The sequence below is a fragment of the Lissotriton vulgaris genome, chromosome 7 (assembly GCF_964263255.1).
Source record: "Lissotriton vulgaris chromosome 7, aLisVul1.2, whole genome shotgun sequence".
Taxonomy (NCBI): Eukaryota; Metazoa; Chordata; class Amphibia; order Caudata; family Salamandridae; genus Lissotriton; species Lissotriton vulgaris.
The window spans coordinates 592,424,342-592,452,285 of record NC_141695.1 but is presented as its reverse complement, the minus strand read 5'-3'; the positions used below and the strand labels follow the sequence as shown (position 1 = coordinate 592,452,285).

The window sequence follows — 27,944 nt, the reverse complement described above, 5'->3', positions numbered from 1 at the left end:
ATATGGGATTATCACCCCGAAAGGGAGGGACTGTATTATTGTTTGTGGGGGGGACTTTAATCATAATTTGTGTGATCATGAGAGGGGGGGTTGTGGATTTACAGGGGTAGGCGTGGAAGCTACCTCCCCACACTTTTCCCACCTGGATGGGGGTGAATCCCTAAATGAGATGTTGGCAACTTTCAACTTGGACTTTGTTAATAGGTTGTGCTCTCCCTGTGTTGATTTCAGTGCAACTTTTGTGGGGAGAGGGCTTGGCACCACTATAGATTTTATTGTTGCTTCTGAAAGTCATGCCACTTGGTTTGCAGATTTTTCCACTCATTTTGTTGGATTTAGTGATCATCTTCCCCTTTCCTTTGCTATTAATTTACCACAGGTTAAGCACAACTCCCTGATAGACAGATTGTCCTGGTTAAAATTTTGTGATATGCCTAGACAAAATGGTTATGTTATCAAATGGAGCCAGATTGATCAGGAGGCCATGCAGGCTAAGATAGTCAGGGGATCCCTCGCCTCACTCGAAAGATGTCTTGACGCTGAGGCCTCTCATGAGGAGACCCTGGCAGCCTTTGAGGCCATCACACGGACCATCCGAGATAGTCTGTCCCGACAGGGGAGAGGCCCTACTTTCAGGCCGACGACCAATTCTTGTTTCGACGCTCCCTGTTCTAGGGTGCATTCTCACCTCATGGCTGCATTACACAAAAAGAATAGGGACCCGGCTGAGGTGGCCACTTGCAGGAAAGTTTATCGCTTATCCCGGAAGAAATGTAAGAACAATATCAAACAAGAGGCATGGAACAGCCTGGTTATTGCTTTACAATCCAAGGACAGCGCCCAATTCTGGCGTGCAGTCAACACACCTTTTTTTAACACCTCAAATAATGCTAGGGTTGAGATTGCTATTAGCGAAAATTCCTGGATCGACTTCTTCTCGGAAGTCTACAACCCGGAGGGGACTCCAAAGCTAGTCGACATGGAGGGCATCGATAAGGAGGCATCCCTGACCTTTCAACAAGTCAATTTGGGCATCTCAATTGGCGAAATGACCGCTGCAATTGAGCAGAGTAGGGGAGGCAAAGCCCCTGGTATAGATGCGGTTCCTATCGATTTACTCAAATATTCAGTCGATCTATGGTTCCCCATACTGAAGAGAGTCCTGGACGCATGCTGTGAGCGGCGTTTCCCCAGGACCTGGTCTGATTCTATCATCATTCCCATTTTCAAGAAGTGAGACAGAGAGAGCCCCTCCTGTTATCGCCCCATCTCCCTTCTTGATTCCTTCATGAAGATCACGGGAAGGGCTGTTCTGAATCGGTTATTATCATGGGTGGAGGAAGCAGGAGTACTATCCCCGGTACAGTACGGATTTCGAGAAGGGATGGGCACTGTGGAACAGGTCCTGAATTTCACACTCCTTTAAGGGAAATATGTTCAGGCCAAGGCGGGCAAACTCTACGCAGCATTCGTTGACTTGAGTGCTGCATTTGATTGCGTCAAGCACGATCGATTGTGGAAGGTGCTGGAAGATCTCAAAGTAGAAGAGCCCATTATTTCTTTTTTAAGGCAACTTTATGCTGGGGCAAGGGCAAAGGTAAGGGTAAGATTCGGAACCAGCGGAGAATGCACCAAGCCCTTTCATGTGAAGCGAGGAGTGAGGCAAGGGCGTGTCCTCGCGTCTCTTCTTTTTAACCTATATACAAACGACCTAGAGGATGCCTTGGTGTCCAAAGTTATTGACACACCCAGAATTAACTCCAAACAAGTGGTGTCCCTACTATATGCGGACGATGCCGTCATTATGGCCAGGACAGAGAGAGGTCTGCAGTCAGCCCTAGATGCTTATATTAATTTTATGGACTCTAGGGGCCTGACTTGAAAATTGTTTGCACGTAGGGAAAAAGTGCAGACTACCAAATCTTTTTCATACCTAGGTGTAGTCCTTGAGGGTGGGGGACATTGGGGTCCAGCCATTAGGTGTAGGACCCTGTTTAAAAAAGCGATGGCAGCACTCATGGCCTTCTCGCGAAAGATGGGCAAAAGACCCCCTGATATCCTACTTAAAATTTATACGGCCAAATGTGTCAGCACAGCAATTTATGGGGCTGGTGTTTGGGGCATCCAAGACACTAGGGAATTACAAATAGTAGAAAATGCTTTTTTAAGGTTTATTTTAGCTGTACCTTTTAGTTTATCTGTGTTTAACTGTCACGCTGAGCTGGGTGTCCGTCATATTAGTGATCTGATTGCGATGCAACCACTATTACTCTGGCACAGGGTTTGGACCGCAGCCGATCTGGAACTTAACAGAGAGATCATCCTTGACGTTATGGCTCTCGACTATTATAAAATAGCGTGGTTATCCTATATCCAAAAGTTTTGTCAAGACATGGGGAAACCTGAGTTCTTCTCTGCACCATAGGGGCTATGATGGATCTCGAGGAAAGATCTAAAGAAAAATTGTTGGTATCACCTGGAATCCCTGCGGCTAGGGGTAGAGCTGAATAAAGGATTGGTTGTGCGGCACCAAATGTTGCTTACATCGGGCAACATGAAACCCTATTTGAACTGGTGTACCATGGGTTTTGACAGGTTTCTACTTACTAGGTTCAGATTTGACATCTTTTTTCGCCTAGTTTCATTTCCTCATACTAACGACTGGTCAAAAATGCTCATCAAAGGCCCCTGTGATGGGAGGGCTGAACAATCAACCCTCCATGTGATTTGTTTCTGTGGTTAACCATAAAGAGAGCCCAATGGATAAAACCACTTTTGAAAAATCACGGTCCCTGGCACCAGTGCCGCCCAGCTTTATTGTATCTCCAGCTGTTACATGATGAATTGTGTGTGGCAACCATGGTCCGTTTTTTAAAGAGTGTTTTTTTAAAAAGGAAAAGTCTAATGTGTTCATAAATCCATTGCATTCACAGTTATTTTTCCTTAAATGTAATGTTATTTTCTGTGTACATTATGTATCGATTCTTTGATGATGTTGCTTTTATGATTTTTAATTTTACAAAAATCGAATAAAGCTTTTCTACTACTACTACAACTGTAAAATATTGCATAAGATTTTGCAAAGCATTATTTCACTTACCTGTGCCAGGTTAGGCTTGGTTCTAGAAATAAAATAACTTGATATTTTTGATAAAAACAAATTGGTCTGAGTTCAGTCTTTCAGTGTGGGACATCACTTGCTGCATGAGTGTGTACAAAAAACATGCATAACACTATCCTCTGATAAAGCCTTACTGCTCGCCCACACTACCACAAATAGAGAGTAAGATGCTATTTACTTTTACCTCTGCCCACCTTTGGGGTTCCACTGGACTCTGTGCATCCTATACCAAATTTTGGTATAGTATATACAGACCCAGCTTCCTACATGGGGGCTTTGCTTCTTATTGATCTCAGCGCTCCACACGTGCAGCACTGGTCATAGGCATGGCGACAAGAGTTATGCGGCAGAGGAGGACCAAAGTATGCAGCAAGATTAGGTAAATTATACTGCATAATGCGGCACATTTTGTAGCAGTATTCCTGTAACAGTGCCTGAGAAAAGAGTTCACCATAATTAGTACCAATTTAACACCCAAATACAACTAGCAACTTAAAGATGACTAGTCGACCTTTTCAAAAAGCCCTCTGGTGCGATATTTTTTGTAATTTTTTTTGTTAAAAGCCGTTTCTTGTTGTTTGCCTGCCTCTGCTTGTTTCTGCGCTGCTTCATCTTTCTTCACGCCATGCATAACTAGAACGGTCGGTTATCAGGCTAAAGCAGAATCTACCATTTATTTACATGCATGGTATGAGCCTTCCCAGTGGCCCAGTGGAGAAGAGGAGTGTTGCGTTTTGAAATGCACACATTAAAAGGCTAATACAGCTACTTTATAAGTGGGAGCAGGTTTCAGTGCAGGAATTAAAACTTGCTTGTTGTTCCCCCCAGGATAATGTGCTGCATGGCTAGACAATAATAAGGTCCGAAAGGCAAGACCTATTGGCTGTACAAATGCTTGTTTGACATTGTCAACCCCACTTTTTGCCTGGACCATGATGGGATATGGACTGAAAGTGCAGTCGGCTCCTGCTAACCAGGCCTCCAGTGGCAGATCTCTTTCCCAAAACTGTACAATTGTTCTCCCAATTGGCAATAGCACCCTCTAGAAGTCCCTAGTAAATGGTAGTGCTGGTACCTAGGGCCTAAAGAGAGTCCCCAAAGGGCTACAGCACAAGGTGTGCCACCCTAAGGGTGGCAAACTCATGCAAGGCTACTATTTTAAGGCTGTGTGTTTTGGCACAGACAAAAGTGCAAACACAACCAAACATATCCCTGTGTGCCAGGCCCCCCCTAACACTGCAAGTAGGACTTGGAACTCACCAATACAGCAAGTCTTACAGCCCTAAGGCAGGGTGCTTGGTATTACACGTGAGGGCATACCAGCATGAGCAGACATGACCCTGTGCTGATCAGTTCCATAACTGCCTTTGCAAGTGAACAAGGAAGCCATTTGTGAACATGTGTTGGACACTGATGAAAACTAGTTCCACAGCAACAGGATGGCTACATTGAAAATAGGATGTTTGGTAACAAACATCTTGTATTGATAAACCCCCCACTGATTCCAGTGTTCGATCTACTAATACATGCATACAGAGGGCACCTTAGAGGTGTCCCCTGAAAACCTACCAGCCTCTGATGTGCTCGCTGACTCTTTTCTGCCAGCCTACCACTCAAGACAGTGTTCTGAACTCCTAGGGTGGGAGCCTTCTGCTCTCAGGAGACCCAGAACAAAAGCCTGTCCGGGAAAAAGGTGTCACACCCCCTCCAACAGGATGATCTGCTGATTAGCCTTCTTAAGCTGCCAAGCTTCAAAGAGCTGCCACCTATGAAATGCGAATATGCCTCCCCTCACAGGAAAATAGACTGATCCCCTTTTTTTTCACTGTGAAGAGGCGAAGGCCTTGTCTGGATGGAATAAAAAAAAAAAAAAGGAGATGCACCAACTTAAAATAGGATCGTCTGCAGATTGGATTTTTTGCAGCACTATTTGAGAGCTCATAGAGATTACAATATCATCGGTTGGGGAGATTCCTGAAGGGATAGAATTAGGAGATGCGAACCAGAAGAGGTGGTTACTGAGCCTGAATCTGGAGGTGAAGGCCTCAAAGTCTTTCTTCTTGGGCTGGGAGACATTCAGAATGACCAATCTCATAACTGCGACGAGACATGCTAAGACTACTCAGATGGTGATATCTCACTGGACCCCATGCCGTGGACTTCTTCTGAAGGTCATGGAGGTTGTTGAACTCTTACATGAGAAGCTGTCCTTGCTGATGGATGGGAAATGATAGCCATTCACCATGTCTGGTGGTAAAGGAGATAGTGAAACAATCCTCTGCTATCTCTTCTGGATTACAAGAGACAGTTCGCCAAAGAGGCGGAGACACCCTAACATTAAAATATCCCTCAACAGGTAATTTGACCCAGATATCTCTGAACCCATTGATGCCAAAGTATGTGTATATCTCTACACCACATGTTTCAAGGTTAAACTCTTGCTTTTCAATATTCAGTATCTCAACTTTGACTGCCTCAACATCGACTGGGATCGGGAGAGCTGGTGACGAGTTGTTGCCCATTCATCTCTAGAAGGGGCAGAAGCTCCATCATAGGGGGAAGAGCAGGCAAAGTCGTAGCCTCTCTATGAAGCAGAAGATCACGTTTTGCTCTATTTCCATCCTTTAGGCTTAGACTTGAACCTCTTCCCTGACCCTCGGCCTTCTACAAGACATCTACGGACAAATTCCTCAGTCCCGGATTGAGTGTTTCAAGTACACAAAACCATGCAGACAAGAGTTAAACATTCCTAGATGATGGTGTTTATTAAAGAGTCCGCAGAATAGCCAAAAACATGGAGGTCAAACATCTCCAAGGAAATCGGGAGAAAAGGGGGAGGAGTGGGAACACCTTTCCTCAGAACATGTTATGGAGTTAGAAGACCTTAGAAGATGAATACAAGGCAACCACCCTCCTACCAACAATAGGAGTTTGTGTTCAAAACGACTCAAAATGGCACAGGATTGTGTTTTGGATATTCTTCATAGTGCAGATGTAAACCAAACTGCCTAAAAGACACCTTGTTGGACAACATGAGATAATGCAGTCCTCCAAAGCCGGTGAAGTAGGAGGAATATGAATTTTCTTGAATTAGGACACCAATTCCACTTTTATTTTAAGTAGTAGTAAATTATGTAAGTGATGCTTTTAACCAAATGTACTGTTAATTCACATCTTGGCAAATGTTTCTTTCAATAAGTTAATGTTGCTTTTTTGGGCAAGTTTTTTTTATATGACAGGATTTGGAAACATGTTTGTAAACAAATTACATCCATGATCTTGCTCGTTTGCCGAGCTATTCTACCTTTAATGAATATCATATGGAATCCACTGCTGAATAAAAAAAGCATCTGCAGATAACCTTGACTTTAGTCCGAAACAAACTATTTTCAGAAACAGCTCCATGTTTTCTGAATACTTCAAGCATAATAATTTTACCCAGCCATATTTAATTCAAACTTACCTCAATTTTAAATTTGCAAACGTTATTGCTTTCAGTTACTATTTTCCCATTTCTCATCTGACAACAAATCACTATTTACTAAGCATGACTGAGAGGCCACTCCTTACCACCATTAACATACCTCGTTTATCCACCACAAAATCGCCGGGACAGAACTCGTTGTTATCCAAGTGGTGAACAGGCAGCAGGTCATTTGAACGGATATTCTTTTCCACAGTACCATCCTGCCAAAGGACATCTGCTGATGTCATCGTTGTGACTACCTCAACTGCTACCCTACAAGGAAGAAGAGAATGGGGGGTTAACAGCCACAACGTATGGCAGAGGGTAAGTGGTAAAAGCAATGGTGATGCAATACATGCACAGAAAGCATGCTGTGCTTACTCCGATATGGTTGAATTCATTTTAAGTTAAACAGCTAAATGCCTACTGCACACATCAGAAAGATAGAGTAAATGTTTGTGCCACGATGGACACCTTAGCAATCAATGTGTAGCTGTCCGAGAGAACACCAATGTCTTTCAAGATCAGATCTTCATTTAATATTCTTTATAGCCAGCCGACACGTGTTTTTCGACGCATGGGAATGTAATGATTCCGCAACTCCTCAGGGCTGGGAAGGATACAAAAAATAACAATGGCGCGTGTAACAGTACAGGATTTACATGGGACCATAATTTACATGGTGTGACTTAGTGGTGGTGCCGTGCAGTAACATGAAATTAGAAAAACGTGACTGTGGGCATTGTCAGTGGAAACCTAGAAATGACACCCACAGACCATTGTGGGTGAGACCGTGCAAAGGAAAGTGCTGCCTGGAAACTAAGTACAGGAATATGTGTGCTATTGGTAAAGAAAAGCTCAATTTGCCCAAAGGAATGGGTGAAAGTACATAGAATAACTATGAGAGTCCAATCATACAACATCCCTATGGGCTGAAGATTCAATCAATCTGTGAATGGGAAGTCCCCTGATCAGGCATGGTATTTATTGCGCTGGACACTTCAAGGCTGCTATAGTTATTTATGAATAATCATTGATGGCACTATGCACTTTACTAGAGGATGTGCGCCATACCTGTAGATTTAAGGAGGTGCACCAAAGGTCTGTAACATGGGAATAGAGAAGGAAATGGGACAGGAGTTAAAAAAAGATCAGCAAGCATGTTAAGTGGAATTTCAACCATACATGGAAAGGGAAAAAGTACATGGGAAAGTGCTCACTGCTAAGCCGGTGATATTTCCGACCCGGCTCCGATCGAGACCAGGTAATGTATATGGGTCCGTTAGAGTTCTGCGCGGTTCGGCAGTTTCCCACGGAGAGAGGAGGGAAAGAAGGGGAAAAAGGGGGGTGGGGCGGAGGGAGGGGAAGGTTAGCAACAAGATATTATATTTAGGTGATTTGAAGGGGAAAGAAATGAAGGATGTACTGGTGAGCCTAAATCTCACCAAGAGGATGAACCTCAGTGCAGGTGATCTGTCATCAGAATTTGCATACTTGGCGATGTGGACGTTGGTGAATTCTTCAGAAGAGTGTTGCTAAAAAACAACAATACGGGATGCGGGTCACAAATTGCAAAGAGCCACCTGGATTTTGTAGGGGAAAAAAAATATTCCTGCCAAAAAACAACGTTTGAGGGGTATTTACCTCTTAATGGGTTTGTGACGGTGGGGACGTCCCGTAGGTCAGTAAAGTAGTAGTAGTAGTAGTAGTAGTAGTAGTAGTAGTAGGAGGAGGTGAGTGACATGTACATCCTTGCATAATGGTTATAGTTGGACTCCTCCAAAAGACCAGGGTACCTGGCTGTTTTGTCAAATAATAGTTTTGTTCGTCTCGGTAACAGTATATCTTACATCATGGATAGTGGTGAATAGAAATAAGATCCACCTCATTCTAAAAACTTTGTAAAATAATTAAAAATTCTCAATTCGTTATACTCATTGTGGGTTGTAAATCCTAAAGGGATCATGGACACCCCGGCATATATTTGACTATTTCAGTCCTCCAATTGCACAGGAAACTGGTTTGTGTCAAAGAAAAACATCTTAATTTGTTACAATTACAATCAGACGAATAGGTATTGGATGCTACACACTATTTCAAGGAGGAAAGTCTCTCAGTGTTATATGAAATGTAGAGCGACAAGGATGTACATGTTCTCTCCAAGATGTGCTGCACGAAATTCGTGCAACAACTGTTCTTCCATAAATTAACCGTATATTAGAATCATAAAATATATGTGTTTATAAGATATCACGCGCCGCATGTAAATCACCACGATTCTCACATTTCGCGCACCATCGTATGCACTATCTAGAAAGAACCATATAAAAGAATCATAAGATGGATATACTTATAGGACGTCAAACAATGCATGTCAATCATCATGGATTTCTTCTACACAAGAATCATAAGAAAGATATGCTTATAGGATGTCACACATTGCATGCCTTTCATCAAGTGTTTTTTCATAATTTCGGGCACTTCACGCTTTCCTAGTATTCTTGCTACATCTAGACGATCCTTTCTTTGAATTTTAAATAATCCAAACAGTATGGTAGCCCTCACCATCCGCCCTTTTCTCAGTAACGCGACTGTGTAAGGGACACGGATTCCACTTTCATAGGTTATATCTATAAGATAGTGGTTAGCGGTTAATTACATGATGGCCATTCATTTTAAAATCACCCTCATCATCGTCATACGAATGTCAGGCAATGCCTCCACTGACCAATTGAAGTAACATTGACTCTTGTGCTGACCAACTTCCGTATAAACCTTGAATGGCCATTTGAGCAGGATACGTTCTAGTTACATACATCCGGGGTTCCAATAACACTATATAACAGTTTCAGGGTCACGGATCACGTGTCCGAACCCGGAACACGGCTTCCCGTACCGCTACCAGAGAATAGGCTTCATACATTTCCCCGCACCGGGTGAGTGTTGCTTTGACATGAGTTTCTTATTGCATTCGGGTGGGATGTGTTTATGGATCTTTTATTGTTCCAGAACACACAACAGGAGAACAACTTAACTTACGCTCTCTTTGGTTGTCCGTAAATATCTTTAAAGGACTATCTAACTGCTGGGAGCGATTGTACTCCCCTACTACTACTTTACTGATCTACGGGATGTCACCACCTACAAACCCATTAAGAGGCAAATACCCCTCAAACATTGTTTATTGGCGGGAATATTTGTTTTCACCTACAAAATCCAGGGGGCCCTTTGCAATTTGTGACCCGCATCCAGTATTGTTTTTTAGCAACACTCTTCTGAAGAATTCACCAACATCCACATCGCTAAGATTTAGGCTCACCAGTACATCCTTCATTTCTTTCCCCTTCAAATCACCTAAATATAATATTTTGTTGCTAACGTTCTACCCCCCACCCCCCTTTCCCCCTCTCTCCCTCTCTCCCTCCTCTCTCCATGGGAAACTACAGAACCGCGCAGACCTCTAACGGACCCATATACATTACCTGGTCTCCAGCGAAGCCGGGTCGGACATATCACCGGCTTGGCGGTGAGCACTTTCCCCATGTACTTTTTCCCTTTCCATGTATGGTTGAAATTACACTTAACATGCTCGCTGATCTGGTTTAACTCACTCATGCCCTGTTTCATTCTCTATTCCCATGTTACAGACCTTTGGTGCACCACCTTAAAACTACAGGTATGGCGCACATTCTCTAGTAAAGTGCATAGTGCTACCAATGATTATTCATAAATAACTATAGCAGCCTTGAAGTGTCCAGCGCAGTAAATACCATGCCTGATCAGGGGACTTGCCATTCACAGATTGATTGAATCTTCAGCCCATAGGGATGTTTTATGATTGGATTCGCATAGTTATTCTATATACTTTCACTCATTCCTTTGGGGAAATTGAGCTTTTCTTTACCAATAGCACACATATTCCTGTACTTAGTTTCCAGGCTGCACTTTCCTTTGCACGGTCTCACCCACAATTGTCTGTGGGTGTCATTTCTAGGTTTCCACTGACAATGCCCACAGTCACGTTTTTCTAATTTCATGTTACTGCAATTCAATTCAATTTAAATTAATTTATATAGCGCGCTACATACCCAGAGGGTCTCAAGGCGCTTGGAGAAGGGTGGGGAATTACTTGTCGAATATCCAGGTTTTAAGTTGCTTTCTGAATGCTAGGTGGTTCTGAGTGAGGCGAAGGTGTGTGGGAAGTGAGTTCCAGGTTTTGGCTGCCAAGTAGGAGAAGGATCTTCCTCCCATGGTGGTTTTGTTGATGCGAGGTATAGCAGCAAGGGCTTGGTGGGAGGAGCGTAGCTGGCGGGAGGGGGTGTAGGTGCCTAGGATAAGGACTTCAGTTTTGTCGGAATTCAGTTTCAGGCGGCTGTGCTTCATCCACTCGGCTACTTCTTTCATTCCTTTATGTAAGTTTGTTTTGGCGGTGTTAGGGTCTTTGGTGAGTGAGAGGATCAGTTGAGTGTCATCAGCGTAGGAGAAGTAGGCACCACTACTAAGTCACACCATGTAAACCATGATCCCATGTAAATCCTGTACTGTTACACGCGCCATTGTTATTTTTTGTATCCTTCCCAGCCCTGAGGAGTCGCGGAATCATTACATTCCCATGCGACGAAACACGTGTTGGCTGGCTATAAAGAATATTAAATGAAGATCTGATCCTGGAAGACATTGGGGTTCTCTCTGACAGCTACAAATTGATTGCTAAGGTGCCCATTGTGGCACAAACATTTACTCTATCTTTTTGATGTGTGCAATAGGCATTTAGCGGCCTGTATTTAGTGTGTGGTCCTCACTACACACCCATTGAGGGGGTTACAGGGCTTCTCCCCTCGCCTTGTTGCACCACCGTTTCTACTTTGCTTTACAATATCCATGCGTTAAATAGTAGCAGAGCGCCCAGCATTTCCCCTTATCCTAAAAACCTTTTTCTTTAGTTTAATTTTAAGTTTAAGTATGTGTTTTACAACACATTTTTATTAGTTGATACTGATCACCACATATCTTCTAAAGGAAACTCCAAGTGTTGGTATGCCAAGCGCAATTCAGTGATACTACTCACAATACCTACAATTAATACAGATGCACTGTACAAATGTCGGGGATAAACTAAAGCAAACTAAAAGCAACAGCAACTAAAAAAAGTAGACCTATGCTCATTTCATTTTTAACTTTAACAACCCCTCCAACATGTATTATTTTATTACAAACATTGCTCAGGATTTACATTTACAATGTTTTCTTTATATTTTGGCAATTGTCTTTGAAATGATACCCTCCAAGTTCTATTAGGCACTTTAGTTGTTGCTGGAAGCCGAACCCCGATCAGGTGAGCAGCTTTTCTTTCAACTTAGAGAACATTTAAACAAGGTGCTGGTGTACCCACACAGACGTTGGCCCCCTATGCTGCCTTTTTTAGTCAACAGCCTTTCCAGTTTCCTCATTGCATCTTTAGTCAGATGAGAGATCTTAGCTTTTCATATTCTGCGGATATGGTGGCTAATTTAACTTTATAAGCCCAAAATGTGTAAAAAGCAGCATTCTTTGCGGAGACTCAGTGAAATATGTTTTCCATTCACCACAACAAACAAGTGTTCCATCAATGAATTATTAAGGACAGAAACAGAAATGTAAAAACGTTCTGTTTAAATTAACTTTATGAACCTAGATCATATCATCTTTACACAGTCACCGGTGATTAAAGTTTGTTCAAGGCTTGTGGACGGATTCTGTACACACAAAAATGTGAGCCAAGAGCATGATGGTAATAGGAAGGGGCACCACAATCCGCCTCATATCCAATTTTAACCATCAAATGCATGCAGTACTTTGAAACCAATATTCTCATAATACCTGCCACACTCCAGTCTAGATCTTTGATTTACATTATCCTAGTGTTTTACCCTCTGGATGCCTTCACATTTTTTTCTTGACTTTGTCTGCTCAACACATTATGACCTATGATTAGGATGTGATAAATCTACTTTGCCTTGCATGCTACCTAAAACACGACTGAGTCTCAATTTTACTAACAAAAACAAGCACTTGGCAGACATTTTCTCAATCCCATTTTTTTCATGTGCGTTTGGGCATCAATTCTGACGGCAATTCACTTACTTGATTGGACTTCTTGGAATTTTGCTCAGACAATTGCAAGCAAACCGGGCCAAGTTTGAAATTGGTGGGTAAGGGTTGTTAGGAATATATTAATGAGAGATTTGCTATGAATGCTATTACTTTACTTTCTGGGAACCTACAAATTAGTCTAGAAGCTCAGCTCTTGCATGTAGTATGCAGCAGACAAAATTGCACAAACTGCACCAACTAAATTGGTTGCTACTTACCAATGACATTGTACCTACATGAATTGAAAAACACACACACACACACACACACATATATACACACATATACATACACACATATATACACATATACATACACACACATATATACACATATACATACACACACATATATACACATATACATACACACATATATACACATACATATACACACACACACACACACATATATTTTGTTTAGGATTCTGCAACATCTGCGGGTCAATGACGGTCATATCGGCTCCAACCCATATTATTCCATCCAGCTTTCCCAGTCTCTACGAAATTTACAGGGACAGCCCCTACCATGAGAAGAAACCTTTTCTGCCGCCATGTAGAGGTTCATCCTTCATTTCCATTTAAGGGCTTGTTTATTAAAGAATAGTTATTTAAAAGTAGATCATAGGACACGTATTGAGCAAGTTACTCACCTTCGTAACACCTGATCTGGTAGGGACTATATCCAGCCACAGAATACTTAACTTTTTGAATTTGCCCAGGCTCCAGACGGGATCCAGAAGATTTTTCGTGAGCAATACATCTGGGCGCTGGAAGGTGGAGTCAGGAGCGTGAATCCATGAAGTACTCCGACACTGGTGTGTCCAAACTAGGGCCCCTGAAAGGGATCAGCCTTCACCCTAGAAATCTGTCAACAGAGTGGGGAGGGTGGGTGGCTCGGTATAAATCTGCAGCTAGATATAGTCTCTATCAGATCAGGCGTTACTGAAGCTAACTAACCTTTTCATTTGATAGAGACTTCTAGCCATAGATTCCTGACCTTTGAATAGATAACTAAGCAATACTATCCCTGGAGGAGGGTCAGCGGATAAATTTCAGATTATGAAGTCCTGTAGTCCCGAACGGGCGAAATGCCCATCTCTACGAACTGGAATGCTCAGACAGTAATTTTTGGTGAAAGTGTGCAGGGAAGCCCACGTTTCTGCCTGGCACTTATCCAGAACTGGAACTAAAGCTAACACAGTAGTGGCAGCCTTAGCTCTGGTGGAATGAGCTCACAAGCTTTGAGGAAATTGCTTCTTGGCCAATGTGTAGCAGATTTTGATGCAGAGCATGAGGTTAATGAGAGATGGCTCGCTTCTGCACCAACCGACCGACCTTTATTCACACCAATATTCACCAACGAAGAGTTGGCCGTCCAACCAAAACACTTGTGTGTGATCAAGGTAGAACAACAACAATGCTCTTTTTAGTTCCAGACTGTGGAGTTGCTCCTCTTCTTTAAAGGGATGTGGAGGAGCGTAAAATGTAGACTGGGCGATTATTGGCCTACATGGAATGGGGTGACCACTTTCGGGAGAAAGGAGGCCCATGTGCGAAGCACCACTTGGTCAGGATAGACAGAGGTAAGGCGGCTTAGATGATAAGGCCATGCATCTCACTTAGTCTTCCGGCAGATGTAATTGCCACCAAGAGGGCTGTTTGAGCATGAGGAGCCTAAGTGGACAGTTGTGTAGAGGCTCAAACGGAGAGCACATAACAAATGTCTGAACCAAATTAAGGTCCCACTGAGGCATAATGAATGGTGCAAAAGGTGTGCAAGGCCTTTCAAAAGCCTATGTACAATAGGGGAATTAAACAAAGCGGGTTGTCAGGCAGTCGCAAGAAGGCAAACAGAGCAGAAAAATATCCCATAATGGTGCAGAGCCCTGCTGGGCAAGGGAATGAACAAAGAGGATAACCTCAGAAAGAGGAGCAGAAAGTGGAACAATGGACTCTTCTGCACACCATGCCACAATGTTTTTCCTCAGCAGAAGTCGTATACAGTCTTGGCGGAGGAACGCCTGGCTGCCAGAATCACATTACAAACTTAGGGGGGAAGGTCAAAAGCTGTCAACTGCTGCCACTCAATCTCCATGCAAGAAAGCAGAGTGTGGACAGGTTCTTGTGGAGAACCCTCCCCTGCTGCTGCGACAGAAAATCCTTGAGAAGGGGCAGCCTGATCAGAGGATTGATGGCCATGCTCAGTAGCTCGGGATACCAGACTCTCAGTGCCCAGACCAGAACCAAAATGATGACATGGGCTCGGTCTTTCATTATCTTTTTGAGAACTCTGGGCAGAAAAGTGCACTGGAGGCCTGTGCTCCACTCGAGACAAAAGGCGTCTGAGCGAGAGCCGCCTTGGAAACTCCACGTGCAAAACTGCTGACATGGCACGTTCGACGGAGGAGACCATATTTAACGAAGGTTCTCCCCACTGTTGAAAGAGATCTTACACCAGCTCCGGATGGAGAAGCCATCTGTGATTCACAAGGCATTGACGGCTGAGTTTGTCTGCCCTATCGTTTTGAAAACCTGGGGGTGTTGAACTACCAGGGAAACGTCCAGCTGTTCCAGCCATGTCCAGAGACGCAGGGCCTCTTGACAAAGGGTCCACAACCCTACCCAGTCCTGTTTGTTGCAGTATACCACATGGCATGGTGTTGTCCGAGAACATAAAGCAGGACCCTCCACTGGAAGGGAAAAGGTGTCACTTGCCTATGAATAGAACAGAGTGTCTCTAAATAACTAACGGTAAATCTCTTGCCCGGGGAGCAGAAACAAAAATACAACAAACACCTGAGAATGTGCCTATCAAAAAAAAAAAAAAAAACGGCATAGCAGAAGTTACAAAAATATTTTATTCGAGATATACCAGTTTTGGAATGTTTTATACATTTTTTAAATTTTTTATATGTACATGTGTATTAGAAAAAACAATTAACATAACAAATATATTCTGTCCAGTTGAATCCATAAGAAAGCAAGTAGTGATGTGGTTCGTGGTGTGTCCCCCAGAATGGATAAATTGCAGCAAAACAAACATCCTCATACCAATTGCATCCTAACAAAATCCTAACAGTCAAGCATACCATAATCACATCCACACTATTATCTCACTAACAGAATCGCACATAAAAAAATTGCATATATTGCTTTTGACTGAACAAGGGCAACCGCCCGAAACGCGTCTGTTTCGTTTGCTGCTTTTAACCTAAATAAATAATATCTTGCCTCATATTTGGATTTGTGCTGACTTTCTGTTCCTGGGAGACCAGAGTTGCAGTTTGCGAATATATATATATATATATATATATATATATATATATATATATATATATATATATATATATATATATATATATATATATATAACACAATAAAATGCTGGTGGACATGACCAAAATGCGCCTTGAACAAAACTTTTTCATCTTCAATGACGCCATTTATCATCAAGTAAGGGGTGTGGCGATGGGGGCCTGTTTCTCACCAAGCTACGCGTGTTTACACGTTGGGCTATGGGAGGAACAGGTCCTTGTCGGCCAGCACCGTAACATTGTTTCCAACAATATCGTTTTATATCTGCGTTACATTGATGATCTTTTTTTAATTTGGAGGGGGGACATTGAAAGTGCCAGGGCTTTTGTCGATTTAATCAATGTACATTCTGTTAATCTTACTTTTACTTCAAGTATAAGTTCTGTCTCCATTTTTTTTTTGGATGTGGAAGTATTTGTAGCCAATAACATCTCAGGCACTAGACTATACAGGAAACCAAGTGCTGGTAATACAATATTACATTCTAACAGCCAGCACCCTGCACATCTGATTCGGAGCATCCCCTTCGGGGAAATGCTCCGAATCAAGAGGATCTGCAGCACAGATGTTGAATGTGCGGCTGCACAGGAAGCCTGCAGGCTGCGTTTCCTTGATAGGGGCTATTCCAATGTCAGTCTAGTCAAGGCCATCCAGCGATCCAATTCAATAAGCAGACAGGAGGCCTTGGTCCCCAGGGTAAGCAACATCACCACAAATAGCCAGCCAGGAGGAGAACAGACAACGACTTGCCCACGAGTTATTCTAACTTTTAACCGTCAACATGGGGCTTTGAGGAAAATACTATATAAGAACTGAAATCTGGTTCAAAGTGATCCAGTCATTGGACACAAACTTAATAGTAAACCAGATCTTACTTTCCGCAGATCTCCTTCCATGGCAAGGACATTAGTTAGTAGTACCCTGGAGCCCACAACCTCCACCACTTGGGGGGCACTCAGAAAGGGCTTCAAGACCTGTCCACAATGTAAAGCCTGCCGTTTCGGCAGCAGCACGACCCATTTCAAAAGCCCTTTTTGTGAACGCCCCACAGCTATCTGTAAGTGGCTGACCTGCAAATCTGAATTTGTCATTTATGTGTTGGAGTGTCCGTGTGGTCTCCAGTATGTAGGCAGTACCAAACTGCCTGCCCACAAACGGATACTCCAACACATACGTGCAATCTCGGGCCACGACCAAAACTATCCGGTTGCCAGGCACTTTCAGGACAAACACCAAGGCATACCTGACCAGCTCCAGTATTTTCTAATTGATGCAGTAGAAGTTTCAAGAAGAGGAGGGGACTGTGAGGCCAAACTCAGTCTTCTTGAAACTAGATACATACTGGAGCTTAATACAAAGAACCCTAACGGGTTAAATGATAGGGAAGATCTTTATACATGTATTTAAAGGATTTTCGTGTTATGCCTCTGTAAGCCTGTCCGGATAGTTAATTATAGCTTTGATTTTACCAAACGAGTCATATGAATTCTGATAATATTTTTGTGAAATGTGGTGCTCTACCTGATCATATCTTTTAACAACCTATGAAAAAGAAAAAGAAAAAAGAAAAAAAACTGTTTTTTTACATATGAAATTACTTCACTTTGAATTGGCTGTTTTTCACTTGCACTTTATATTGTAAATATTTTGTATCACTTAATTTGCACTAAATATGGATCAGCAGGCTTTGTGGAAGGCCCACTTGGGCTCCATTTTGAATAATTGTCATTGTCTTTGAATAAGGACAAAAAGGACTTAGTATGTTATATTTAGCGACAGTCGCATTTTCAGCGTGTTATTCTAGTGCTGTTGAATACTGAACTATTTTACAAAACGTAATAACATGGTGACTCAATATCAGTTTAGAATGTTTTTCCTTAATAGATTACATAGACACATTTATTTGTCATGTACTATTGGCTAGCAAATAATATTGATATTGTTCCAATGACATGTTACCAATAGTATTTCACAAGAAAGTATTGGGATCCTTTAAACACAGTTATATGTTTTAAGGAAACTGTTTTTAATGGTTCATTATTATCGTTTGGAATTTTACCATTTGAATACAAACGACGCTGTTTAATCATGTAGCAGTACTTTTTCTATGTCCTTTATGAATTATTATGCACTGTCACTTTAAAAAGCCGTGCTCTGTGACGAGCAGTTTGTCATGTGATCAAGCCTTCTCGAAGGCGAAACGCGTCATGGTGGCAGCGCTGGCTTTATTTAAATAAACATCGTTTGCACCAGCACTCTTTGGGTCGACTCCTCGTCATTTTTGGGATCCAGCAGATGTTTTCTGTTCGATAGGTGACGATCTACGTGAATATATATATATATATATATATATATATATATATATATATATATATATACACACACACATATACATATATACTTGCACTGTGTGCCGGTAATCCAGGGCTCTTGGCTCCGCAGCTGTCCCTTCCACAAAACCGGCGTTTTTGAAAATTTTATAACAATTTTCCTGTCTACCCTCCAGGGTACAGAAAAGGTCGGGACACTCAAGGATGCTCAAATTCCTTTAATCACCAACAATGGTTTACAAATATACCAGAACCTCAAATGAAAGTGTTATTGTTCACAGTTTTTAAAGCTGAATCTAAAGAGAGCAACTCAATGAGGCAATGGGAATCCAAAAGATAGTTAGAATATCATAATCCAACCGCTATTGCTCGGAGAATGCTGTACACATTTTATGATTGATTCAAAGACATTAGTTTTGCAATGTTACTGGAGTGGTGAAAAAAGACACATTGGAACCCTTTGCCCTTAATAGTTCATTTACATATACTACTGTGTGGTTCCAGTCTGGCATAGTGCCAACGCGCGTTTCGGTGTTCGGCTAAGGTCTAGCCGTCACCACCTTCAGGGCACAACTAAGATGCAATCCAAGGTGTAAGCAGTGATAGTCAGGGATAAAAAGGAAAGTTTATGTATATCTATTAAGATATGGGGTCCAGGGCTACGTTCTGGATAGAAAAAGGAAAATGCTACTTACCAGTATGCATCTGTTCTTGGCATATAGGGCTGCAGAACCACACACTGTTGCATTAGATCACCATCTGGCGGTGGGCCCGGATGATTACACTTTGTTGTTGTCTTGGAAGAGTCTTGGTCTGCTGGATGACTCCTCCCTTAGACTGTATTGCGCATGGGCATCGACTCCATCTTCAGATTGTTTTCGCCATTGGGCAAATGATGGTGTTGTACGAGTACAGATAAAGATGACCATGTGTTGTGTATCTAAATAAGCTAATCCTTGAACAGATACAGGTAGCCGGGTGGGCGTGTGTGGTTCTGCAGCCCTACATGCCAAGAATAGATGTATACTGTAAGTAGCATTTTCCGTTCGAGGCATATGGGCTGCAGACCACACACTGTTGCATAGATTGCACGGCAGTTTCTCCCTTAGCGGGGGACCACCCACGTCTGTTGCAGTAGTTTGAAATAATGTTTTTAGTACAGCCTGGCCCACACTTGCTTGTTGTTTTGCTTGCACATCTACACAGTAGTGTTTTGTAAATGTGTGCGTAGTAGACCATGTAGCTGCCTTAATGATATCATCTAATAGTATGTTTCCTAAGAATGCCATAGATGCTCCGAATTTACAGGTAGAATGAGCTCTAGGAGAAATGGATAGAATGCGTTTTGCTTTTTGGTAGCATATTTGAATACACTTAACAATCCACCTGGCAATGCCTGATTTAGAAATTTGATTGCCTTTATGTGGAGGTGAAGAGGACACAAACAGTTTTTTTAGTTTTACGAAAAGGTTTTGTCCTATCCACGTAGTAGAGAAGTGCTCTTTTTACATCTAGTGTATGTAGAGCTCGTTCTGCAACTGTTTGCGGTTGTGGATAAAATACTCGCAACTTAATTGATTGATTGAGATGGAACAGTGAAATGACCTTTGGCAGAAACTTTGGATTTGATTTAAGAACCACTTTGAGATTAAGTTGTATAAAGGGTTCTTGAATTGTTAATGCCTGGATTTCATTTACTCTTCTTAGTGAGGTAACTGCTACTAGAAAGGCAACTTTCCATGTAAGAAACTGTAAATTCACACTTATGCAATGGTTCAAAAGGTGGACCCATAAGTCTTGTGAGAACAATATTTAAATTCCATACTGGAGAGGGTGGTATTCTGGGAGGAATTATTCGTTTCAGTCCTTCCATATATGCTTTAATTGCAGGTACTCTAAATAATGACAAATGTTGTCTATTTTGAAGATATGCAGCTATAGCAGCAAGATGTAACCTGATTGAGGAGTACACTAAGTTAGATCTTTGTAGATGCAACAGGTAACATATGATGTTTCGTATGGAAACATCTAAGGGGTTGACATTGTTATTTGTGCAATATACAACAAACCTTTTCCACTTTGCTGCATAACATGCTCTAGTGGTAGGACATCTTGCTTCTTTGATTACATTCATGCAATCATGAGGTAAATTTAGATATCCAAACTCTAAGACTTCAGGAGCCAGATCGCCAGATTGAGCTGCATTGGATCTGGATGCATAATCTCTCCATGGTTCTGTGTTAGTAGATGTGGGGAGAGTTTTAGTTTGTGATGTGGCACTACTGACATCTGTAGTAGCATGGTGTACCACGGTTGTATTGCCCACGTTGGTGCTATGAGAATCAATGTGAGAGAATGTTGCCTTAGCTTGCTTACCACTAATGGAATTAGTGGGAGAGGAGGAAAAGAGTACACAAATTTGTTTGACCAGTTCATCCATACCGCATTGCCTTTGGATAATGGGTGTGGGTATCTGGCGGCGAAGTTTGGGCATTTGGAGTTACGGTGTGTAGCAAACCGATCTATTTCTGGTTGGCCTCACCTTTGATAAAATGGCTGAAGAACTTGAGGATGAAGCTCCCATTCCTGTATCTGTTGTCTCTGGCGACTTAACAGATCTGCCAATTGATTGTGAACTCCTGGTAGATGTTTTGCTAACAAAGATATTTTGAGGAATGGCCCACCTCCAGATGCTCTGAGCCAGCCGGGAGAGCTGTAGGGAGTGTGTTCCTTCGTGCTTTTGAATATAGTACATTGCTGTCATTGTCCGTCCGGACTAGTACAGCCTTGTTTGGTAGGTAATGTTGAAACGATTTTAGAGCTTGAAAAATTGCCAGTAACTCCAGATGATTTATGTGGAGTGCTTTTTGTTTCAGTGCCCATGTACCTTGTACTGTGTGACTTTGTAAGCTGCAGGAGGCCATGAGGCCCAGCAGCCTTGGAGTCGATCTCACTGAAACAGATAGATGCTGATACATCGGTATCATAACATGAATATCCTGGACTTGCTGCTTGGGAGAAGAAGCCCGAAACTGCTCTGTGTCCAGAACAGCTCTCATGAAAGGCAGATTCTGAAAGGAAGTAAGGTGTAACTTTGGCACGTTGATAGTGAACCCTAGTGATTGCAAAAGGTTCACCGTAGTTTGAAGGTGGGAGACAACAGCCTGGGGTGAGCCCACATTAAACAGCCAGTCATTGAGATAGGGGAAGACTGGTACCCCTGATCTCTGCAGAGGAGTTGCAACCATCTCTATCATCTTGGTGAACACCCGAGGAGGGTTGGTAAGGTCAATAAAGAAGCACAGTTGACTGAAAATGCTTGTGGCCTACTGTAAACTTCATATAGCGCCGGTGGGCAGACAGGACAGGAATAAGAAAATAGGCATCCTGCAAGTCCAACACTAACATCCACTTTCCTGGATCTAGAGCAGCCAAGACCTGAGCTAGCATGAGCATCTTTCATTTCTCCTTTTACGAGAAAGAAGTTGAGGGCTCGGAGATACAAGATAGGACGAAGGCCCTTGTGCTTTTTGGGGACCAGAAAGTAGTGTGAATAGCAACCACAGCCTACTTCTGGCCCAGGAATCCTCTCTATGCCTCCCCGTGGCCAAGAGTGCCTTAACTTCTTCACGAGCAAGAACAAATGACCCTCCGTCAGCTGTTCGTGAGATGGTGGCAGGAACACAAGGCTAGTCTCGATGGGGAGGGAGTAGCCCATTCGGACAATCTGCAAGACCCACCTGTTCGATGTTATGGACTGCCAGTGGGGCAGGTGATGGCGAATCCTGCGGCCAACTGGATGCCTACATTGGTAAGGGAAGACTAAGAAGGCTTGGAAGCTGAAGTTACTGGGAAGGGGGGGGGGGGGGGGGCAGGGGGAAGGGGTTGACGGACCAGACCGCTGGCTACCTGACTCACAAGCAATCATCCATGCAGAAGCTGGGGACCATGCGCAGCTCAGTGGCTGGCAGGGTATTAGCGTGGTTGTAAGCCCCTTCCGAAGCCAAAAAAAGAAAAAACGTAGACTGGGGGTGACGTGGGTCAACCGAGAGATCCAAGGACTTGGCAGTAGTCCGTGAGTCCTTAAAGCACTCCAGTATCGAGTCAGCGGAGTCTACGAAGAGATGGGTGCCATCAAAGGGCATGTCTGTAAGGGAAGCTTGGACATCCCTCGTAACGTCAGTTGTCCTGAACAAGGTGTGGAGACTGAGGATCACTGCAGACAAAACAACTCTGCCCAGTGAGTGAGTCCTCGTGTCTAATCCACAAAAGATGGTGAACTTTGCTGCGCCTCAAGACCCCGGCACCCTCTGGGACCCTTTGCCAGCACTTGTACAACTGTGTCTCAGTGTGTGTGTTAGTAACGCCAAATGGCATGCAGTGTTAACAGACCACAATGCTAGGCTGACAGAAGAAAAACAATTCTTACCAAAAGAGTCCAGCCTTTAAGGGTTCCCTGTCCGGGGGAGCTGAAGGGAATGTGCCCAGGGAAGTGGAGGCTTGAACCACAAAGCTCTCTAGGGTAGGGTGTTGAGTGAGGACGTTTGGGTCCCCTGGCACTGGGTGATGGAGGCGGTAGGGGAGAACGCATACCAGTATTTGGAAAAGTTTCCAGTCCACTTGCATCGCTCAGTTCCTCAGTTCAGTCTATATTAAGGTCTTCTATATAGGACTGGTATTCTTCAGGGTCCAGCCACCCCTTCCATTCCTCTCAAACATGTTATTTTACATTTTAAAATGGATGTTGCTGAAATAAAGTTTAGTAATTAAAGCCTAATCCTCGCCTCCCCATCCTTAATAGAATTGAAACTATCCTTTACAATAGCTAGGAAATGTTTCATTCTACATCTATCGGTAGCGAAATATGCAATCTGTTCTACTCTGCACGATGATCCCTAGCAGAAGGATCAGAACTTGACGTTGGGGAAAATCCCTATTTGGAGAAATATCTAGTGCTAAAATAGTACAAAAAGTACTCATATAAATTAGACCAATAAATTTTGCTCAGCACAAGTGGGAAGTAAGTATCCCAAATCAAATAGAGAACTGGCTTGTCGGGGAGGAGGGTGGGTGCATGTAAATCTATGGAAGATGCTGGATAACCGTAGTTACAGGTAAATAACTTGTTTTATTATCCATTATTGGGGTATCTTTCATAGAGTCACATGACTGAATCGGAGTAGCAAGCAGTATACCAAATATACTGTCGTTTGCGGATGGTGAGAGACAAGTGTTTTTAAACTCCCAAATTGCATCCACAATGGTAGTGATTTTTTTTTAAATAACCAAGCCTTTAAGAAATAAAAGCTATGTTAAGAGACATTATCAAAATGAGACATGAATACATAAATATTAATACATATATGGATATATAAATATTTACAATTCTATAGACATATAAAATGCATATTGTATGAATAGTAAAAACAATAGAACAGCATATAAAAGAGAAAGGTACCGGAATCTGACCTTAATGAAAGAGATGGCGTAGGACAGCCTGTCCAACCGTTGCGTCTTCTTGTTGAAAAGACTGAAGACCATAATGCTCCGTAAACGTGTGGACATTTTTCTATGTCGCAGCACAACAGATATTTTCCAGAGTCACTGCAGCATACAATGCTGTAGAAGCTGCTATAGTTCTTGAAGAATGAGCTTTGGCTTTCCTCTGCAAAGGTTTGTTAGCCTTGTCATGGCAGAAATGAATCGCAGATGCCAGGCATCTGGCGATTGTTGCCTTTGTTACTGCAGTTCCAAGTGTTGCTTGACCATAGGCCACAAACAGTTGGTTGGAACGTCTGATGTCTTTAGTTTTCTGTAGGTAGAATTTTAAAACAGCGCTTAACATCCAGATAGTGTAATGCTCTTTCAGCTGGAGTGGATGGATCCGGAAAGGAAGTTCTTAATCTTACTGGTTCATTCAAGTGAAATTGTTTTGGTACTTTAGGGAGGAATCTGAGATTTGTTCGAAGGGTTACGTAGTTCCGAGTAAAATGTAAAAAGCATTTACAATGCAACGGTTTCGCCTTTGACAAAGTTAGAGCTATTGGCATTGTAAATGACAAATTCTTTAGGTGTTGGTTTTGAAAACAGATGAATAAATGGCATTGTCATTTATAATGTCAATAGCTTAATCTTTCGCAAATGCGAGACCTATTGCATTTGCACCCACACATGCACGCACACAGCCACACGTACACAGAGCCACACACGCACACAGCCACACGTACACAGAGCCACACACGTACACACACACACACAGAGCCAGACACGTACACACACACACACACAGAGCCAGACACGTACACACACACAGAGCCAGACACGTACACACACACACACACACACACACAGAGACAGACACGTACACACACACACACACAGAGACACACACACACACACACACACACTGACTCCTCGCAGCCTGCCCGTCTCGTGCTGGGAGCTATCCTGTTTCAGTGTTTACTTGCATGCCCAGATTTTGCACTCCTTATCTGCAGTGCCGTTTGTCCTCCTGGGGGAACTCTGTCAGAAATAACACCCCCTTTGCAGTTTGAGGCGATCAGATAACGAGCCAAGAAAGAGAAAACACGACGATTTAGAACGTGCTTCATTTCAGTGTTTATTTTAAACGGATTGCCAAGCCGTTAATAAGCTTAAACTAGTTCACTTATACAGATAGGGGAGAGTTTGCATTTTCTTCCTCTCAAACGTGGTTTGTTATCGGACAGTTTGAATTGGCCTATTACCGTTCGCTGCCTCATCTCTTCCTCCTCAGAAGGGTGCCGTGTATCTGGTAATCTTACCACAGGAAGTCTGTCCGTCCTTACCTGCATATAAAAGCGGTTTGCTAAAGCTCTCCGGATGTTTGGTTAGACAAGCACATTCCTGATATAGGAGAGACTACAGATAGACATCAGTATATTTGTCCTTTTGGCTTTCTGCTGATAGTGAGTGAAGTGCGTTATCAGAGACCAAAGAATAGTGTCCGCACTAGAGCGCCCAAATGTTACATTTGTCTCCCGCGGCGTTGTACCGGGAGGGGGGTGGGGGGGGGGGGGGGGGTGGGGGGGTGGTGGTCTATGAATGTGCTTTAGTACTGCCGGTCACACTGAGAATTGACCCTCTAGAAGACCGACGCAGTTAGATGCTCGAATAACTCACCCCGTTGCTACGCGTGCACTCACTCTTTACTGAATAGCATTGAGGGGCAGCCGGCTTGAATTTAGCAAAATATTTAAGCAAAACCGTGAGCATTTTTTTCTGTCGTCGCAATAGAGGTACTTTTAGAGTATATGTAGTGATTGTTTGTTTAATCCCAAAAGGCTGTTTGTGGGGTTTGTGGAGGCAGCTGAGTTACCATAGATGCTACTAATATAAATGTTGAGGACCGGAAAAGACAATACCGAAATTAACCAATCCGTAAATCGTTACCCCGTGTTGCGCGATAAAAGCTCCTTGTTTTTCTTGAAAAGCACGAAAATCGGGTTAGTCACTCTTGAATTTTTGAGAGATTGAATTTATTTTTATCAACTGATGAACGTGTTTTTTTTTTCGGGGGGGGTGGGCACGCGGCGTAGTGTGAAAAATATTTAATTACGAGTCACCTAGTGATAGGTAAAAGTCTCACGTGCTTTGAAAATGTCATGGGAACATGTTTATTTTCTCAGAGGTAGAGAGGCCAACGAGACCATGGCTGCGTCGACAGAGAGGCCAAGGAGGCTGCTTATAACGAGGGGGCGTTTAGAGAGAAGCGGATCTCTGCGGAGGGAGCTGGGCTGAGACCCCCGGTCCATTCCCGACACAAGCTGACCCATTGTGATGACTAGAGGCCCACTTAGCAGGGGAGCTGACCAGAGTCCTGTTCCAATTGCCTCAGACGCCCACCAGGCACCAGCTTCCGGCTCGTGTGCGTCTGTCACAAGCACAATTCACGGGACAGAGTGATGCGGGAGGACGGTCTAAGCAGAGAATGGATAGGGTTGCAGGAAGCATACTGTGACAGACAGCACAGCAAAACCTTTACCATCAAATGGTCGGGAAAGAAGCACATCGTGCACATGGACCGACGGCACACAGCACAAGGACAGGGGGGTGGGTTAACGGGCACATGGACAGCGGGAGGGAGGCCGGGCTAGGGGCACACGCTGGTTCAAGACGGCACGGCGGAGCTTCTCAAGTAAGCTACTGCCCGGCCCCCATCTTCGGACAAATGACCAAAACAAACCTTAAAATTTTTTTTTTAAAAACACCGCCCACCGCCGCAATGACGTTCGCAAAAGGGCGGAGAGCGAAAAAAATCGCCGGAACGCCCACGAATCGGCTCGGGGAATGAGTGACGCATCTCTGTTCCAATGGCTAGCCTCCATTTATGGAGCTAGCCAATGGAACAGAGAGGCGGGACAAAGCCCAAGACTGCTTCTCAAAAATTTTCGCCTGCGCGAACGCTGCTGCGCGAACGCTGCTGCGCAGCAGACGCCAGGCGAAACCTAAAAAGGGTTCCTACATAGTGAAAGCTTGGATTTCACTAACCCTTCTTGCAGAGGTAAGAGCCAGTAAAAGGGCGACCTTCCAAGTGAGGAATTTGAGATCAGCTTTGTGGATCAGCTTAAATTAATTAATTGCGCTAGCACAGTGTTGAGTTCCCACTCTGGAGGGGGTGCTCTCACTGGAGGGAAGGCCCGGAAAAGCCCTTTCATGAATTGTTTGATAAGTGAAGAAGAGCAGAGAGAAGGAAGTTTAGCACATTTCCTGAATCTGGAAAGAGCAGCAAGATCTACTTTAACTGATGAAAATGTAAGCCCAGACTTTGCTAGAGCAAGCATATAAGGGAGAATTTGTTCTGAAGGAGCTTGAACTGGGTGAATAATATTCGCCTCGCACCAACAGCAAAATCGCTTCCATTTTAGGTGATACGTTTTGATTTTGCTTTGATTTCACAACAGTCTTGTGAAATGTTGAGGTCCTTGAACTCGAAGAAATCAGGAGCCATGCGTGCAAGTGTAGGGACTGTGGGTCCGGATGAACCACGTGGCCTCTGTCCCTTGACAACATCGTAGGCGTCGGAAGAAGGCGAATGGGCTTCTCTTGAGACAATAGTAGAAGTTCCTGGAACCAATATTGCCTTGGCCAACAGGGTGCAATCATAATTAGACTGCAACCCTCCAGCTTCATCTTGCGGAGCACGTTCGGGATCAATGGAATTGGGGGAAAGAGTATCCTTAAATCCCTGACCATCGCATTGACAGGGGATTCCCCCTTGATCCCGGTTGAGGGAACCTGCTGGCATAGTATCGACATTTCTTGTTCTCCATCATTGCGAATAGATCCAGTGCTGCTTTGCCCCATGCCTGGAATACAGTGTTCGCCTGCTCCTGCTCCCACTCGTGACAGTCCGATTGAGACCTGCTCAGCGTGTCTGCCAGAGTATTGTGGAAACCCCTGACGCGCTCGGGTCTCAGGGTTATCTTGTGGAATGTGACCCACTCCCACAATTCCTGAGCCTCCTGCGAGAGCATAGGTGATTTTGTTCCTCCTTGCTTGTTGATGTAATACATGCTATTAGTATTGTCGGTAAGGAC

General features: G+C 43.4%; 1 protein-coding gene across 1 annotated transcript in view; it reads right to left on the bottom strand.

Annotated features, from left to right (window-relative positions):
- The window catches only part of UBE2O (ubiquitin conjugating enzyme E2 O), a 620,140-nt gene that overhangs the window by 176,532 nt on the left and 415,664 nt on the right, over positions 1–27,944 (bottom strand). Inside the window, exon 10 of the mRNA XM_086930688.1 lies at positions 6,706–6,860. Coding sequence (XP_086786814.1) covers positions 6,706–6,860 — 155 coding nt within the window. The remainder of the gene's footprint in view (positions 1–6,705; positions 6,861–27,944) is intronic.